Here is a 17644-nt window from a genome sequence, read left to right as displayed (position 1 = left end):
CAACGGGTCTGTGCGAGTGGAAAGCTGAGCAGAGCACAGGATATGCCGTGAAGCCGGCACTATCCCCGCCCAGATCTTTCCCCCCGTGCAGCGAAATACATAAAGGTAAAAAGCACTGATTAAAATCAAATTATCACATTACCAGGAGCATAAGGATATTATATATATTATGCGAACTGGGGCCATGGGTCCGCTTGGCTTCAACGATAGAGTTGACATGTCTATTTTTCTGTAATATATGTCATTTATATATATATAAATGCATTTTTTTGTTCCAATATTTTGTTATTATATCCTATTGAGCCTGATGTTGATTATGATTTATTGGTTATAATTTCTTATATTTTTCTGTAGTTTTTTGGCCGATATCTCTGCTATTCATTATATCGCTGGTAGTAACTTTCATGATGTCGCATATTATGTAACAACCAGTTAAGAGATCGACAGTAACAAAAGAAAGACATTGATATTGAGCATTCCTCTCCGATTATAATATCCTTATGCTCCTGGTAATGTGATAATTTGATTTTAATCAGTGCTTTTTACCTTTATGTATTTCGCTGCATGGGGGGAAGGATCTGGGCGGGGGTAGTGCCGGCTTCACGGCATATCCTGTGCTCTGCTCAGCTTTCCACTCGTACAGACCCGTTGAAGCACCAGCACTGCGCGAAACGGCCGTAGTCTTGTCCTGCTCACTGGAGCCCCACTTCTCGTCCTCCCGGCAATGGAATTTTTTATGAAGATTCAATAAAGCTTATTTTTTGAAGATTGGTGAGTGCACTCCGTTTTCTCTTAAATACATTAAAACATTAGTATTGTTGTTTCTAAATGATTATGAAGTTGTTTTCTTAGCATTATTTGAAATCTGCAAGCAATGCATTTTTTTTGTTATTTTGACCACCTCTCATTTTCTGAAAATACAAAATGTATTGCTTGGAAATTCAAAGACATGTTGTCAGTAGTTTATAGAATAAAAGAGCAATTTACATTTTAATAAAAAATATACCTATAAAGGGAAAAATCAGACAAACTGAAAATTTTGCAGTGGTCTCTTAATTTTTGCCAGAGCTGTATATTATAGTAAAAGGTTTGGGGTCTCAGCATTAAGTCACTTTGTGATCATACATTTATCACTCATATTGTGTCTAGGTGATAAATGTCCCTTACACCACAACCTCTTTAACGTGAACCTGTCACATCCACAGATGATATTTATCATGTATCTCCTGCTTAGTCAGCTTACTGGATAATCTGCAACAGAGAGAAAATGCAGTTATATTTTCCCTGCAGCTGCTTGCTTCCAGTCATTGAGGCAGTGCAGGGATCATGGGTGTAATCAGTCCCAGAAACTCTGATTGACAGCCTGCTCTGCAAACACATACACTGCACACGCACAGTACAGACCAAAAGTTTGGACACACCTTCTCATTTAAAGATTTTCCTGTATTTTCATGACTATGAAAATTGTACATTCACACTGAAGGCATCAAAACTATGAATTAACACATGTGGAATTATATACTTAACAAAAAAGTATGAAACAACTGAAGTTGTCATATTCTAGGTTATTCAAAGTAGCCACCTTTTGCTTTGATGACTGCTTTGCACACTCTTGGCATTCTCTTGATGAGCTTCAAGAGGTAGTCACCAGGAATGGTTTTCCAACAATCTTGAAGGAGTTCCCAGAGATGCTTAGCACTTGTTGGCCCTTTTGCCTTCACTCTGCGGTCCAGCTCACCCCAAACCATCTCGATTGGGTTCAGGTCTGGTGACTGTGGAGGCCAGGTCATATGGCTTAGCACCCCATCACTAGTTACTGAACTAGTTGCACTCAGTCCTTTAGTATGTTTTTGGTCCATATGCACATGCACTTTTTTTTACTTGATTCACTTTAAGCACTGTGCCTTCTATTGATTTATCCATGGTGGGTTATTATTGATGTTATTTGTACAAGTATCATTATTGTTGGACCTGATGCATACCTCTGCCCATTGTTTGCTTGTCCTTTTTGTATGATGTCATTCATCCCTTTTTTAATTATGTTTTAAATATGGCTCAATAAAAACTATATTTTTATATGATCTCTTTGGAGGACTTTCTCTGTAGGTTTTCCTAATTGTATAGTGAGCCAAGACTGGAACTGTCCCTGCACCGCCCCAATGGCTGGAAGTGAGTGGCTGCAGGGAGAATAGAACTTCATTTTCTCTCTGTAGCTGCTGCTCCAGTAAGCCGGCTAAGCATAATTTCCATGCCATTTACCTACAACTTACCATTATACCTGCATGTAAATAGCATTTTTGGATGTGACAAGTTCCCATTAAAGAAGACCTGTAATATATATATTTTTTTTTGTGGTGTAAATGTTGTGGTTCTCCTAAATCTCCCATTGCTTATTTTTTTGCTCCTACTTCTCTCCATTCCTGAGATATGTATATAATTCTTGTCCTTATTGGCCAGCTCGGCGTGGTCCCAAAAAAACACCCATGGAGAAGAATTGAGGACCACCCCCATTTAGCTAAAAGACTAGATTTATATACTGGGAAGAGGAACCAAACATCAGGAGTGGAGAGGTGTGGAAACAAAAAATAAACACCCGATTCCTCAGAACAGAGGCACTAAGGTCAAATTAAACCACTACCAAATTATGTATTACTCACTGGATTTCATGCAGCAGTTGTAATAAAATCGCAGTTTTTCTCTTCTGCACAGAGCTGTGCTTTATTTTTCTTATTACTTTTCTAATATACTTGTTACATTACTTTTAAGGCAAGTGTAATTATCAGCAGCTCTAATATAAATTATGGAAATGATCCATACACGTTACATTATAAAGGATGTGGAAATAAAGGGAAATACATACATTTCACTCCTGAATTTTTAACGGATGATAGTCTCCTTCCAGTTTATGGACCAAGAGGTGAGAAACTAAATAATTTACTACTCCCATAGGGCCCGATTCATCATTTACAGGTTTATTTGTCTTTTTTTTTTGTCTTACAATATTCTCTGATTATTTTTTTTTGCAACAAATTTGAGATGGCGCATGCAGTTCACAAATTTTGTACAAAATAAAAAAATGTTCATTTTTTTGTCTAACAGTTTTTGTGACTTTAACTTAAAAAATTCACACAATTTTCAAAATTTCACAATATTGTTCAAAAAATTCCTAGAGTACATGGAATCTGTCCAAGAGGGAACTGGTGTACAAATTTAGCAAATTTTTAAAAAGTTGCAAATGAAGAATCAGATGAAAACACCTGGAAAGCATAAACTCTGACCACAGTGGGAAACTAATAAAATAGGCAAACACTGATGAAATAGATGTAAAAAAGGCTTCACAGGAAAGAAGAATTTGGTGCAAGGATAAAATAAGGGCATAAAACACTAAAAACTAGACAAAAACAGATGCAAATGCAATGAATCGGGTCCTTAGTGTGTTTTTTTTGTCTCTTTCTGTATAAATATCTACATTTTTTTTTTTATAGAATCCACACATTAATCTTGGTTGTATTTTATTTAGTAGACATTATCTGTTTTATAGTTTTTATCTTCATTTTCGTCAGGGAAGGTGTTTCTCCATGAATGGGCCCATTTTCGGTGGGGTGTATTTGATGAATATGATTATGAGAAGCCTTTCTTTATTTCACCTGACAACAAAATTAAAGCAACACGGTAAGTTGTTGAGGTTTTTTTCTATAGTATAATATTGGATAAATGAAGAGTATTTATGGCATTTTGTATGATCTTGTTGATAATCATTATTAAAGGGTTTGTCTCATCTTATTAAATGTGCTGCTGAGAATCATGATGTTTTAAGTAGGGCAAAAGATTATTTCACCTGACGACCGAGCGTTCTGCTCCTACGTATGGTGATCGGGAGCCTGTATACACTTCAGGACTATCAGAAAAATAGGTTTCAGAGGAATGCTCGTTCCTGATAATAAAATATACTTTTAATCTTTGTGTATTACCTTATACCTAAAAAGCAAGACACTGGACAATGATGCAAGAATGTGTGATATTTTGAGCCATAGAGATAGTCACGTATTTTGCGTATTTTATTAGATTTTTTTCATTATTTTATTTTATGCTGTATTTTGTGTTAAGGTGTTCCTCTGAGATGGTGGGCATGTATATTTGCAAGAAACGCTCATGTTCAGATGGAGAATGTATCGTTGACCCTCAGACTGGGAATTTAGAGGAAGGCTGTATGTTCTTAGTGAATAGCACTCAAAGAGTGAAAGCATCGATAATGTACATGCAATCTTTATCTTCGGTAAGTCACTACAATGTATGACTCTTTGGTTTTACAAAAAAAATAACACCAATACATTAAATTTGGTTAATTGACATTATTTGAAAATCTTAATTGCCCAAGGTTATAGTAAGAGAAACAAGAAGAGATCAATATCAGTATTACACTTTAAGAGGTGCCATAGCAAATCTTAATCGGTGACACCATCAAACACCTAATTTGGACGGGAAGATTTGGCATTTGCTATGCTATAGTCATCTTTACTTTAACCTATAATACAGTCATGGCTGAAAGTGTTGACACCCTTGAAATTGTTCCAGAAAATGAAGTACTTCTCCCAGAAAATTATTGCAATTACAGATGTTTTGTTATTTTCTTTTTGTGCATTGGAACAACACAAAAAAACAAGAAAAAAGGCAAATTGGACATAATTTCACACAAAAACCCCAAAATGGTCAGGACAAAATTATTGGCACTTTTCCAAACTTGTGGGTAAACAACTTTGTTTCAAGCATGTGATGCTCATACAATCACACCTGTGGCAAGTGACAGGTGTGGGCAATATGAAAATCACACCTGAAACCAGATACAAAGGGGAGAAGTTGACTCAATCTTTGAATTGTGTGGCTAAGCATGGAGAGTAGAAAGAGGAGAAGAGAAATGTCTGAGGACTTGAGAACCAAAATTGTCGAAAGATATCAACAATCTCAAGGTTACAAGTCCATCTCCAGAGATCTTGATGTTCCTTTGTACATGGTGTGCAACATAATCAAGACGTTTACAACCCGTGGCACTATAGCTAATCTCCTTGGACATGGACGGCAGAGAAAACTTGATTAAAAATTACAATGCAGAAAAAGCTATGGCTGGAGACACAGAAAGACCCCACTGCTGACATAGAGACATATGCTGCTAGACTGCAGTTTGCCAAAAATGTACTTGAGTAAGCCAAAATCCTTCTGGGAAAGTGTCTTGTGGACAGAAGAGACCAAGATAGCTCTTTTTGTTAAAGTGCATCATTCTACTGTTTAACAAAGATGGAATGAGGCCTACAAAGAATAGAACACAGTACCTACAGTTAAATATGGTGGAGATTCAAAGATGTTTTGGAATTGTCTTACCGCAATCTAAATCCCATTGAGCACCAGTGGAGAGATTTTATAATTTCTGATGGGAGAAGGCACCCTTCAAATATGAGAGACCTGGAGCAGTTTGCAAAAGAAGAGTGGTCAAGAATTCCAGCTAAGAGATATAAGAAGCTTGTTGATTGTTATAGGAAGCGACTGACTGCAGTTATTTATTCTAAGAGGTGTGAAACTAAATATTGAGTAGAGGGTGCCAACAATTTTGTCCACCCCATTTTGAGGTTTTGTGTTAAATTATGTTCAATGCACACAAAGGAAATAAACATGTGCATAACAAAACATGTGCAATTTCAATAATTTTCTGAGAGAAATATTTAATCTTCTGGAACAATTTCAAGGGCACAAGCACTTCAGGCCATGACTGTTTATCTAAACCTTTATGGGCATATTCATGCTTCTTTCAAAATATTGTCAATATTTTCTATTTCATAAAATATTAATAAAAAAATATATATCTTGTATATCCTGTCACCAGATTTCACAATTCAAACGGCATACATTATTAAATAGACATCTTAGATCCAATGAGTCATTCATGTCAGATTGGCTGTAAAATTCTGATATAAACACATTAAAATTCTATGACCTATACATCCACCATGAACACTTGTCAAGTATTGCTCTATGATGGATATTAGTGATGAGCGAATATACTCGTTACTCGAGATTTCCCGAGCACGCTCGGGGGTCCTCCGAGTATTTTTTAGTGCTCGGAGATTTAGTTTTCATCGCCTCAGCTGAATGATTTACATCTGTTAGCCAGCTTGATTACATGTGGGGGTTGCCTGGTTGCTAAGGAATCCCCACATGTAATCAAGCAGGCTAATAGCTGTAAATCATCCAGCTGTGGCAAAAAAAAACTAAATCTCTGAGCACTAAAAAATACTCGGAGGACCCCCGAGCGTGCTCGGGAAATCTCGAGTAACGAGTATATTCGCTCATCACTAATGGATATATATGTTAAGTTGGTCACATGGTTACTGTCTGTGTTACCCTGCTATCAGCTGCAGGACCCTGACTGATATACATAGCCAGACACCTGCTGAAACTGTGGGGACTTGTGAGAAAACTGATCCCCATGTTTTAAGTTTTTAGATGTCCATCAATGAGCTAGTATTGCCTTAGGTAATTGTTCTCTTCAATGTGAAGATTCATGGATTTGTTCTCATCGTAACCCCCCTCAATTATTTGCCCTTATTGTTATCTGAAGTTGGTCATGATCTCAGTCACTATTCCTATATGATGGTATGATTTATAATGAACCACAGAAGTTCTCCACAGTGGACAACAGAAACTCCTATCTCAGTCACTGATGATGAGTATACAGCTCCTTTCATACAGTTATAATGTAGAGGATCATAGTTCATCTTTATTTATAAGGGAGAATAATCAGATATAGATACTCACGCTTGCTGGCCATGTGATGCTATGCTAATGTACCATGGGATTTATAGCAGAGCCTAGAGGAATAAAATGCAGGGTAAACTCTGAGAATTGAGTTAGAGGCTGAAACAAAGAAGAGTAGGGAACTGCAGAGAAGTAAGTACACTGTATATAGGAGAAGTCTAGAGCATGCTAGACAAATGAACTCTCTTTCCTAATACACAGACAGAATATTGCTACAAGGAGTGTTTTTCTACAAAACGGGAAGCTCACATTACACTTTATGCAAGGCTTTCTGGATCTACAGAAAAAGCAATAGATTGCCTGTTTTAAACAGTGCTAGTATGCTTCTGAGAAAAGCCGATTCTCTTTAATAGTAGTTGGTTAGCTTGAATCTATATTGTGTAATATTGGGGGGGATAGAGGAATATCTACCAAATAATTTTTGCATAATCTTTCTTTCATCAATGCAAATATTGTATATGACAAAAATCACAATCTCGTGATCAGTTGGTCTTAGGCCAGGTTCACATTGCGTTAACAGCAGCCCGTTCAACACATGCGTTAACGGGCTGCTGTTAACGCAAGTGCCGACGTGTCATACCGCTAGCGCAGATAGAGCTAGCAGATGCTCTCTCTGCGCTAGCAGTGACGGACCCAGAAACGCTGCAGCCCGCGTCCCAGGGTCCCTCACTCAATGACAGCACATTGATAGCGCATGCCCACAATGGGCGTGCGCTAGCGATGCGTCCGACATTGGACTAAATGGTGGCGTTAACGGACTACGTTACATCGCGGTGTAACATAGTCTGTGTAACGGACGCCAAAAACGTAATGTGAACACAGCCTTAGAGACACAAATTCTTTAATAGTGATATGTCTTAAGATTTTAATACTCCTTTTATTACTTTTTTTTGTAGGTCGTAGAATTTTGTTCTGAACATGACCACGATAAGGAAGCTCCAAATATGCAAAACAAAATGTGCAGCTATCGAAGCACATGGGATGTTATAAGAAGTTCAGCGGACTTTAAAGCCACAACACCAATGCCAGGAACAGAGCTCCCACCACCTCCGGCCTTCTTATTACTACAGTCCACAGCGAGAGTGATTTGCCTAGTTCTGGATGTCTCTGACAATATGGTAACACTAATTACCACTCTTACTGTGTCAGAAATCTTTATGCTAGAGAAATCTAAAGTGTTGTCCTGTACCTAGATATTAATGGCATAGTTAAAGGGAATCTGTCACCCTAATTAATATGGGCATACTGGCGCCAACTTTAAGTCCACCACCTCCATAGCCTTCCAGTCTTCCCACCTCGGCACTGAAGAACAAGCTTGCTCTTTAAGTTGACCAATATCTCATCCCATCTAATGCTTGAACCCTCAGCATTTCTGGTTTGTGCATCCACATAATGACGCCAAATCTCATTGTTATTTGGGTTCTCTACTTGGAAACACAACTCTTCCCCAGATAATTCTCATTTCTTCATCTGGTCACAGCACCTCACAGAACCCAGCTTTCAGCAGACCTATACGATAAAGCATAAATAAAGTTATGGAAATGAGTAGATGATTATGTGACTTGTATATTTAAACAATGTTTTGTTTTCTGTTTTTGTTGCTAATTCTGATATGTTTCACTGTTCTATGTTTAGGGAACACAATTTCACAGACTACGACAAGCAGCAGCCATCTTTATTCAGCAATTGGTTGAGACTGGCTCCTATGTTGGCATTGTAATATTTAATGAAACAACGCAAGTAATAAGTCCCTTACTCCAGATTGTCAATGATGATGTACGATGGAATCTTACGTCAAGCCTTCCTGATACATTTAGTGGGGGTATGTCTATTTGTGAAGGCATCTCAGCAGGCTTACAGGTAAATATCTGAATGCAAGTCTGCATTTGAAGAAAACGGCAGATCTCCTGCTAACAGAGTTGAAACTTGGATTCACAAGCCAAATTTTGCCAGGAAATTCGATCTGCAGCAATCAATTCACCAGGAATCGAAAGTAATCCAATGGCTCCAACTGCCCTGAAAAGAGGTGTGATTGAATTGCATCAGGCCTATGACCACAATGATCAAGCAAGTGACAGAGCCTGACATCTGTGTCCCTCCCTGGCCCTTTTTCCGCACACACTAATCTAATGTTATGTGCTGTGGTATACTAGGTGTACAGTTTCTTCAATATTTTTTGGCCTACTTTTCTTATCTCAATGGCTAAGCTGTGAGCTCTGATGTCCTCTTACTATGTACATTCACCGCAGAATAGCTGCTGCATTTCCTGCTTATGTTTTTATACAGGCTACTATAGTCCCTCCTGGCTATGTGATAACATGTGATATAATAGCTGCAAGTTATTATGGGAATACCTGCCTGGCCCAGGTGTTATGATCCTTCTCTGGCTGATAAAATCTGCAATTTGCACAAAGTAGATCACATATTATTTGAACGCCTCAGGTTCAGACACAAATTCAATTTGCATCGTATCGTTTTGCTCATCTTTACCTGTCGGCTAACATATGATTGGTAATACCATCACTCATTTTTTAAAATATTTTTGCTAATCGGATTGCATTTTTTTTTTTTCTTTTACAAACCATCCTTCAAGAATATCATGGTTGCTGATAAATGTCTTAATTATGCACTGACATCAAGAATCTTTTACAACTAAATCTATAAAAGTATTAAAAGCTTGTGATTTGCGAAAAAAAAATTAATTCCTGATCATACAGGAGTCTTTGGTAGGTCATGTGATTAACACACAGGTGCTGTAGTGCACAACTGCAAATGCAAAAAGACAGAGAGTGGCGCACAAAGCGCGCAATGCAATTTTTTACCCCTCATGTACAGCGCTATACAGAATTTAGGATACTGTGTTATAAGAAACGGCGCTGTATATCGCAAGAGGATACTGTATAATATGGGACAGCCCTATATATAACAAAAGGGAATGCTATGTAATGAGGAACTGCTCTATACATAACGAGGGCATGCTAAATAATATGGGATCGATCAGTGCATGCCTCTTAATAGTCTGTTTAAACAGACAGCAGTAGATGATTGCCCATCGGTAATGGTTTACCAATCGGTGGTCATTTAGTGCCGCCTGTTGGTTCGTGTAAATGTATTTCTATACAGTACCCCTATACAGAATAAATATTTACATCCTGTAACGTGCCGCTGACGTCTTGTCTGATTACAGCCTTTCTTCTTCATCTTGTCAAACCTTCATGTTGACGTCCTGACACTGGGACTTGATCACTGCTGACTTTTGCTTCACTGATTAATGCTCCCTTAACCCCTTTCCGATATCGGGCATAAGAGTACACCGATACCGGACTCGCTCCCTTTGATGTGGGTTCCAGCGGTGAGCCCACATCTGTCCGGGGACCTATCAGCTGTTTTGAACAGCTAACATGTGCCCGCAATAGCCGCTGGTGGAATCGCGATCGGGCCGGAAATACGCTCACCGGTGACCCTTGTCACGTGATCGCGGGTCACCGATGTGTTGGCATGACCTCTATGGTTGTCAATGCCAGCTTGCTGTGAGCACCACCCAGTGGTCCGCGCTCATAGCAAGTCAGTAAATCTGCTATATAGAGGCATTCTGAACATCGCCTCTATGCAGCAGAGCCGATGGGGCTATGTCAGCTTCTAGTCTCCTATGGAGGCTATTGAAGCATGCCAAAAGTAAAAAAAAATGTTTTTAAAAATATAAAAAAATTTAAAAAATATAAAAGTTCAAATCACCCCCCTTTTGCCCCATTCGAAATAAAACAATAAAAATAAAATCAAACATACACATATTTGGTATAGCTGCATTCAGAATCGCCCAATCTATCAATAAAAAGAATTATCCTGATCGCTAAACGGCGTAGCGAGAAAAAAGTCAAAACGCCCAAATTATGCTTTTTGGTCACCACAACATTGCATTAAAATGCAATAAAGGGCGATAAAAAAATTGCATCTGCACCAAAATGGTATAATTAAAAACGTCAGCTTGGCAAGCAAAAAATAAGCCCTAACCCAAACAAGTGCATGCATGATGGCTCAGTGGTTAGCACTGCAGCTGTGCAGCGCTGGGGTCCAGGGTTCAAGAGCAGCAAGAAAACATCTGCAAGGAATTTGTATGTTCTCCCCATGATTGCGTGGGTTTCCTCCGGGATCTCTGGTTTCCTCCCATACTCCAAAGACATAATGATAGGGAATTTAGAATGTGAGCCCCAATGGGGACAGTGATGTCTGTATATCGCTGTGGAATATGATGGCCAAAGTAACATAAATGGTTTTTCTTTTAAATCATAAAAGCTATAATACGCACAATAAAGAGTATTCATAAATTTGTTCGGACACTTAAAGCAAAAATAGCACAAATATAAATTCAAAAAACAAAAAAGGAAGTGAGATATTAACTAATATTCTCTTGTGTTTTACAGGTGATCAAAGGTCTTGATGGAATTACGGAAGGCTCTGAAGTCATCTTAGCAGTCAGCGGAAGGGACGCAAATTTGCGCACATGTTTACCCAAGGTTTCAAGGAGCGGCTCAGTTATTCACACCATTGCCATAGGGCCTGATGCTGACCCTGAACTAGAAACCTTAGCAGAGAGTACAGGTGTGTATGTAGAGACCTATTACAATTTACACTGCTGGTTATACTGGTACCTGTGAATTCTGGCTGCGATGCTAAGCTATGAATGAGTGAAAAGATAATCCTCCCAATGTTATGTTGGTGTAGGAGCTAATATTGGATTATCTGCATATTTCAGCGCAACATTCTAGAAATATAAGTCCTGCTGTCAACTACAATCTATTGCTCTACTCCAAGCCGGCAAGGTGTGATGAGGCAGTGGCTAGAAGTGCACTGCAAAAATGTTGTAGGAAGAACACTTTTTGTAGAAGATTTCTAATATAAGTGAGAAAATAAAATCAAATCATGGCATTAATTTTCAAAAGATTTCTTCTGTAACATACACAACAACATTTATGACATTTGCATACAGCAAGGGACACATTTCAAATTCTTTGGCTTTTTTAACACTCCTGTAAACAGCACTGACAATCATCTGTCCTCATCAGGAGAATCACCTATCTTTTAAATCAGGTTTTAATTCTACATCTTTTTAAAATGTGTCATTTTTTTTTCCAAAGCGATCTGAATTGTTAAAAGCAAAATAGTCAACTTGTGATTTTTTTTGGGAATATTTTCGACTCATACCTCCTGTTCTTTCAGGAAGAGTTTACAGCAGTTTCCTTATCATCGGAGGCAGGATTACAATGACAAGTAACACCTCTATAAATAATTACAATAAGCAATGTCCCATCTGACCATGCTCTCCTCCCTTCACAAAGAACTTTGCACACCCTCATTAGATATTTTAATATAAAAGATTGGGTCTAAGTCAGTGGGTTGCTGCTAATGTACATGTGTTGTTTCCTGAAACAGGAAGTTAGTCTAAAATAGCTCCACTGATCCATTGCATAAATTGCAAGATTTCTAATTTGTATTCTTAATGTGGATTGTGACATGTAAAAAAAATAGTAACATCTTTAAAAAATGTATTTAACACATCAACCTGATTAAACAGGAAATTTTCTGATGACAAATTCCCTTTAAAGGGCCTGTCCTAACTCGACAACCTACATTAGAATGCACCAGCTCTGGTGATCAACTGATCTGGTGGGTTCATTTGCTGTAGCATCCTTAGAAATTGTGTGTTATCACCACGGGAAGAAATGGATGGCCACTGCAAGGTCAATCAAATTGACAGGTGACCATGAAATACTCTGGTTTATGGTAGGATCCCTTTTAGGACATCCACATACCCAAAAAGGGAAAAGTTCTTTAAGTATAGAATAAATGACATGCAATACATGGTTTCCCTGTGTTCAGGAGAGTGAGAGTTGACCTGTGCAGAAGGGTCTCAAGATCCTCTACGATGTGCTTATATTGCAGGAGGTCAGAGGTTGCCCCACTGGTATGACCCATGAACCTTTTATTACTTTCAATTTTTTACAGACATTTGTTAAAGCTTATACATTATTTTTTTAGGAAAATTACAACTTTTATTAGTAGACATGATAAGACAATGGTTTAAAGTCTACTATGTATATGAAGAACATGTCCTATGAAACCCTAATTTTTTTGTGTTTGCTAAATGTAAGGAGGAAGAACGTTCTTTACTTCACATGGTTATGATTCAGACCATTTGATTGGAGCTTTTACAGAAATATTTCCTATACATCGAGACACAGCAGATCTATTAATAAAGGTGAGGCTCTACAGACGTTTCGTATCTGTCCTATTACCAATACTGTCTTTTGTTCTATTAACTCTTACATGTCTCTGGTTGTAGATAATAAGTGTCCGGAGACTTATTCAGGCTGAAGGTCAATTATCTGGCTCTGTCATCATGGACAAGACTGTGGGAAATGATACAAAGTTCATTATTACCTGGCAGGCTACTGATCCTCCTAATATTATGATCCAGGATCCATCAGGATATAATTATATCAATGAAAACCTTGACCATGACTTAACATCTAAAGCGTCCTATCTAATAGTTCCAGGAACTTCACAGGTATATACAAACTAAAAATCAAATTAGAAAATATTGATAATCTGCTTCGGTTTTTGTCTTAAATTGTAAATTAAATATTTTTAAAAATTAATTGAATAAAAAATTTATAATGCTAAGTTAATGCTATAATGTTACATATGACTGTACTTCCTTATTTTCATATGTTGTCAAGAAGGGATGACGTCCATAGAAATGGCAGATGATCATCATGATACTAGTGGTCAGAGCCAAATCATAGAAGTAGGAAAAGTTATACTGCTTCGATGCCTCCACTACTTAGGGGCCTCTACCAACCAGGTGCATCCAGTCCTGTCCAGCAACATGCCAGGAAAGTTTTAGATATTTAAAAAGGAATCTTCCTCTATATGGACATGCAGGTCATAGAAACTTTATTAAAATGATAACTTGATATCTGTCATCGTGTAAAGGAGTAGAAGCGCTGTTGGCACCCTTTGTGGAGATCTTTGTATGAATGTAATGTATTGACTTGTTTTTATTTGTGTTTTATCTATTTTGAGCCTGTACTAGTTAGCCTGCCATAGGGTTAACTGTAAGGCCAGCCCATGGTGGGAGACATTAACTGGGCATAGGAACTGGTTTTCCTGTTAGTTAGGAGTGTTGGACAGAAGCTTCTGAAGGAGTAACAAGTATTGCTGTGGAGAGTGTGTTTACTCCAGGTAAACTAAAGATAGCAAGTTCGAGAACAAGTTTCTATCAGCAACTGACTTTTATACTTATAGTGCGGAGATTGAAAGAGGATTAAGAAGGTATCTTCCATCTGCAGTAAGTACAGATGTAGAATATCAGAGCCGTGGGAGGCAGAAATCCCCAAGGTAGTTAATAGCAGTGGGCTACAAGGACACCATGTTAGCCAGTTCTGGAATATAGGAGTTTTCTATTCTGAGCAGGAGGGAACACCAAGGTACACCTGTAATGGAGGATAAAGGAAGTGAATGCTAGAAATAGAAAGCTTGAGAAGTATTCTGACACTCGTGCAGAATATCACGAAATGGTATCTCTGAAATGCATAAATAGAGAACCTCTGGATAACACAGAACATTTGTACCAAAAGTATTGTGTTTGCTATCGTTTGTAGCAGTTATATTTAAGGCATTCCAGTAAAGGTGTTTTTATCCTTTTACATACGGGTCTCCTTGATTTGTCGAATGTTGTCAAGGCCCCCGTACCATCTAGCCACTTGTGGCCTGAATAGGGGAGGACAGCAAACCCCAACTATATCAACACACACACACAAGGGTTCCTTCATCGTGACTTGGACCATGAAGTAAACCTCAACACAAATGGACCTTTACAATCTGGTTTTTAATACTGGAGTAATCCACGTTTTTCTTAATATGTAAATGATGGGTTAAGCTCTAAGGGCGACCACTGATCCGCATGAGAATCTGCTTCCAGAAGTTATTTTAAATTAAAGGATGAATTAGCAGTGTGAGGCATGTAAAGACTGACAGGCTGCATCGCCTGATTTCATTGCAGAGCTGGGTGATTACAACTTAGACAGTACAGCAGAACTGAGCTTTGTCTCATTACAAATACATCTGCAGCTCTCCTCTCATAGTGCTGTCATCTCAGCTGTACTGCCCCTTCCCCCACACTGACTGCTGGGAGATGGAAGCTGAAGAAGTGTTAGTTATAAGCACACAGAGCACTGCAGTGCTAAAAAAATCTGGAGCGCAAGCATATATGTTTATTGCCATAGTGGGAAAGTGATAAAAAAGTACAATATTCATCTGGCCTCATTTGTTTCCTGGTTCAAGAAAGGCTTGTTCGTGTTAAAACCCAACATACCGAGTCTTGTTACCATCAATAGCAGACGTGGCACATCAGAATCTGCTGGCAATTATCTAATGGGACTAATATCTGTATAGCTAAATTAACTTTCTCACTCATTACATAGCATTAATTTCAGGGAGCTAACCTCTGCCAAGGGCCTCTACAAATTTGGATCTGGTTGTGTTTCAAGTAATGAGATGGGATTCGGAATGAATAGGTCCTGGTGTGGCCACATCCAAACATTTTGCTTTTTGTCTGTGTGGTTATTGTTTATACTAGTCAGAATAGCTAAAGTGTGTGTGTACAGTCCCCTATCACAGTCATGTGGAAGGATAAAATCTTAAGCTCTTACAGGCTCACCACAAGATAGGTTATGTGACTTTTTTATTGGTCTGGGTCTTTCTACAATACTTTTTTTTGTCGTATTTAGGCTGGCTCTTGGACTTATACAATAACAAATGTGTTAAACATCAGCCAGATTCTTGGGATTTTAGTCCTTTCAAGACCCTCATCATATACAATACCTCCTGTGACTATCACTGGTGAAAGGATTGATGAAAGGATCACTTCTCCACAGCCGGTAACCGTCGTTGCAGAACTTAAGCAAGGACATGCAGCAGTACGGGGAGCTAATGTGACGGCTGTCATTGAACCAGAATTTGGAGATCCTGTCATTCTGATACTTAATGATAATGGTGCAGGTAAAGCATCATATTTAAAAACATTTTAACTTCTAAGGTACTTGACGTTTACTGCGCCATAGTTATAAATGGGGGCGACATTTTACAGTCTTCCCAAAACCTGTGTGCCTCAGGTGCAGGTAAGAGCCACTGCTGCAGTAGACAACAGTCTAATTTTCATCAGACTACTTCCCATAGTCCAAAATTATGATCTACCCTCTATGTATCCACGGACCTTATATAAAACTTAATGATCACTATGTCATTAATATATTTAATCATTTTTTAAGTATAGTAATAATTTACATATGGAAGCAAACAAGTCGACAAGCTAAGCGAATAAGCCAGAGTTGGAGTGCCCTTCTCCTTTTTGTTGGATCATCTCTGATGGCATTTACATTTGATTATTAAACTGATGTTCATACATCCCCAGAACCCCCACTGATTTTGAGAATGACTATCCCTTGTTCTCATATGAATGGAGCAGAAGTGCGCATGTGTGACCACCGGTCTATTCATGCTCTATAGGAGTGGTGGTGGTGGGACAATATCTCTCATAAAGACTCATAGAATTGAATGGAATTGTGGTCACACCAACCATAGAACCATCAAAGTGAATAGAATGGGATCATGACTGTGTACTACAGCTCTATTCACTTGGAGGAAGGAGATCTCTATTCTCAAGATCATTGGGGGTCCCAAAATTCATACATTTTTCACCTATCCTATCAATTGTTCTTGGTGGTATAATCCCTTTAATTACAAATGTATTGGATTGTACTATCCATATATCAAATTGTGCTGACTTTGCAGGGTCATGGTGCTCTAAACAGCAGAGATGAGTGAATCGATTTGAGGGTCTCTGGTCCATGGTCCATATCAGTTGTACCTGGCGGCTAGTTGTGAGACCCACAAATCTCTTACCTTTCGGTCTCCCCTGTGCGACATTTCATTTGTTAGGGCTGACGCCAGAGATAACGTTGCGCCAGCCCTGGTTAGTCAAACCCACACCAGACAGGTTGGAAGCTAAGGGTACCGTCACACAGTGCAATTACGATCGCTACGACGGTACGATTCATGACGTTCTAGCGATATCGTTACGATATCGCAGTGTCTGACACGCAGCAGCGATCAGGGACCCTGCTGAGAATCGTATGTCGTAGCAGATCGTTTGAAACTTTCTTTCGTCGCTGGATCTCCCGCTGTCATCGCTGGATCGTTGTGTGTGACAGCGATCCAGCGATGAGTTCGCTGGTAACCAGGGTAAACATCGGGTAACTAAGCGCAGGGCCGCGCTTAGTAACCCGATGTTTACCGTGGTTACCAGCGTAAAAGTAAAAAAAACCAAACAGTACATACTGACCATCTGATGTCCGTCAGGTCCCTTGCAGTCTGCTTCCCGCTCTGACTGTGAGCGCCAGCCGGAAAGTGAGAGCAGATCACAGCGGTGACGTCACCGCTGCGCTCTGCTCTCAGTGTACGGCCGGCACTGTCAGAGCAGGAAGCAGACTGCAAGGGACCTGACGGACATCAGATGGTCAGTATGTACTGTTTTTTTTTTTTTACTTTTACGCTGGTAACCACGGTAAACATCGGGTTACTAAGCGCGGCCCTGCGCTTAGTAACCCGATGTTTACCCTGGTTACCAGCGAACCTCGGCATCGCTCCAGCGCCGTGATTGCAAAGTGTGACCGCAGTCTACGACGCTGGAGCGATAGTCATACGACGCTGCGACGTCACGGATCGTGCCGTCGTAGCGATCGTAATTGCACGGTGTGACGGTAAAGAAGATTTAAAA

At 39.1% G+C, this 17644-nt stretch overlaps 1 protein-coding gene across 1 annotated transcript in view; it reads left to right on the top strand.

Moving 5' to 3' along the window:
• The window catches only part of LOC143788690 (calcium-activated chloride channel regulator 3A-1-like), a 42575-nt gene that overhangs the window by 17192 nt on the left and 7739 nt on the right, over positions 1 to 17644 (top strand). Inside the window, exons 3-11 of the mRNA XM_077278510.1 lie at positions 2767 to 2917; positions 3564 to 3672; positions 4108 to 4276; positions 7704 to 7925; positions 8443 to 8667; positions 11229 to 11406; positions 12957 to 13063; positions 13148 to 13372; positions 15597 to 15867. Coding sequence (XP_077134625.1) covers positions 2767 to 2917; positions 3564 to 3672; positions 4108 to 4276; positions 7704 to 7925; positions 8443 to 8667; positions 11229 to 11406; positions 12957 to 13063; positions 13148 to 13372; positions 15597 to 15867 — 1657 coding nt within the window. The remainder of the gene's footprint in view (positions 1 to 2766; positions 2918 to 3563; positions 3673 to 4107; positions 4277 to 7703; positions 7926 to 8442; positions 8668 to 11228; positions 11407 to 12956; positions 13064 to 13147; positions 13373 to 15596; positions 15868 to 17644) is intronic.

The sequence above is a fragment of the Ranitomeya variabilis genome, chromosome 8 (assembly GCF_051348905.1).
Source record: "Ranitomeya variabilis isolate aRanVar5 chromosome 8, aRanVar5.hap1, whole genome shotgun sequence".
Taxonomy (NCBI): Eukaryota; Metazoa; Chordata; class Amphibia; order Anura; family Dendrobatidae; genus Ranitomeya; species Ranitomeya variabilis.
The sequence above is the reverse complement of the archived record's forward strand: the minus strand, read 5'-3'. Positions and strand labels throughout refer to the sequence as shown.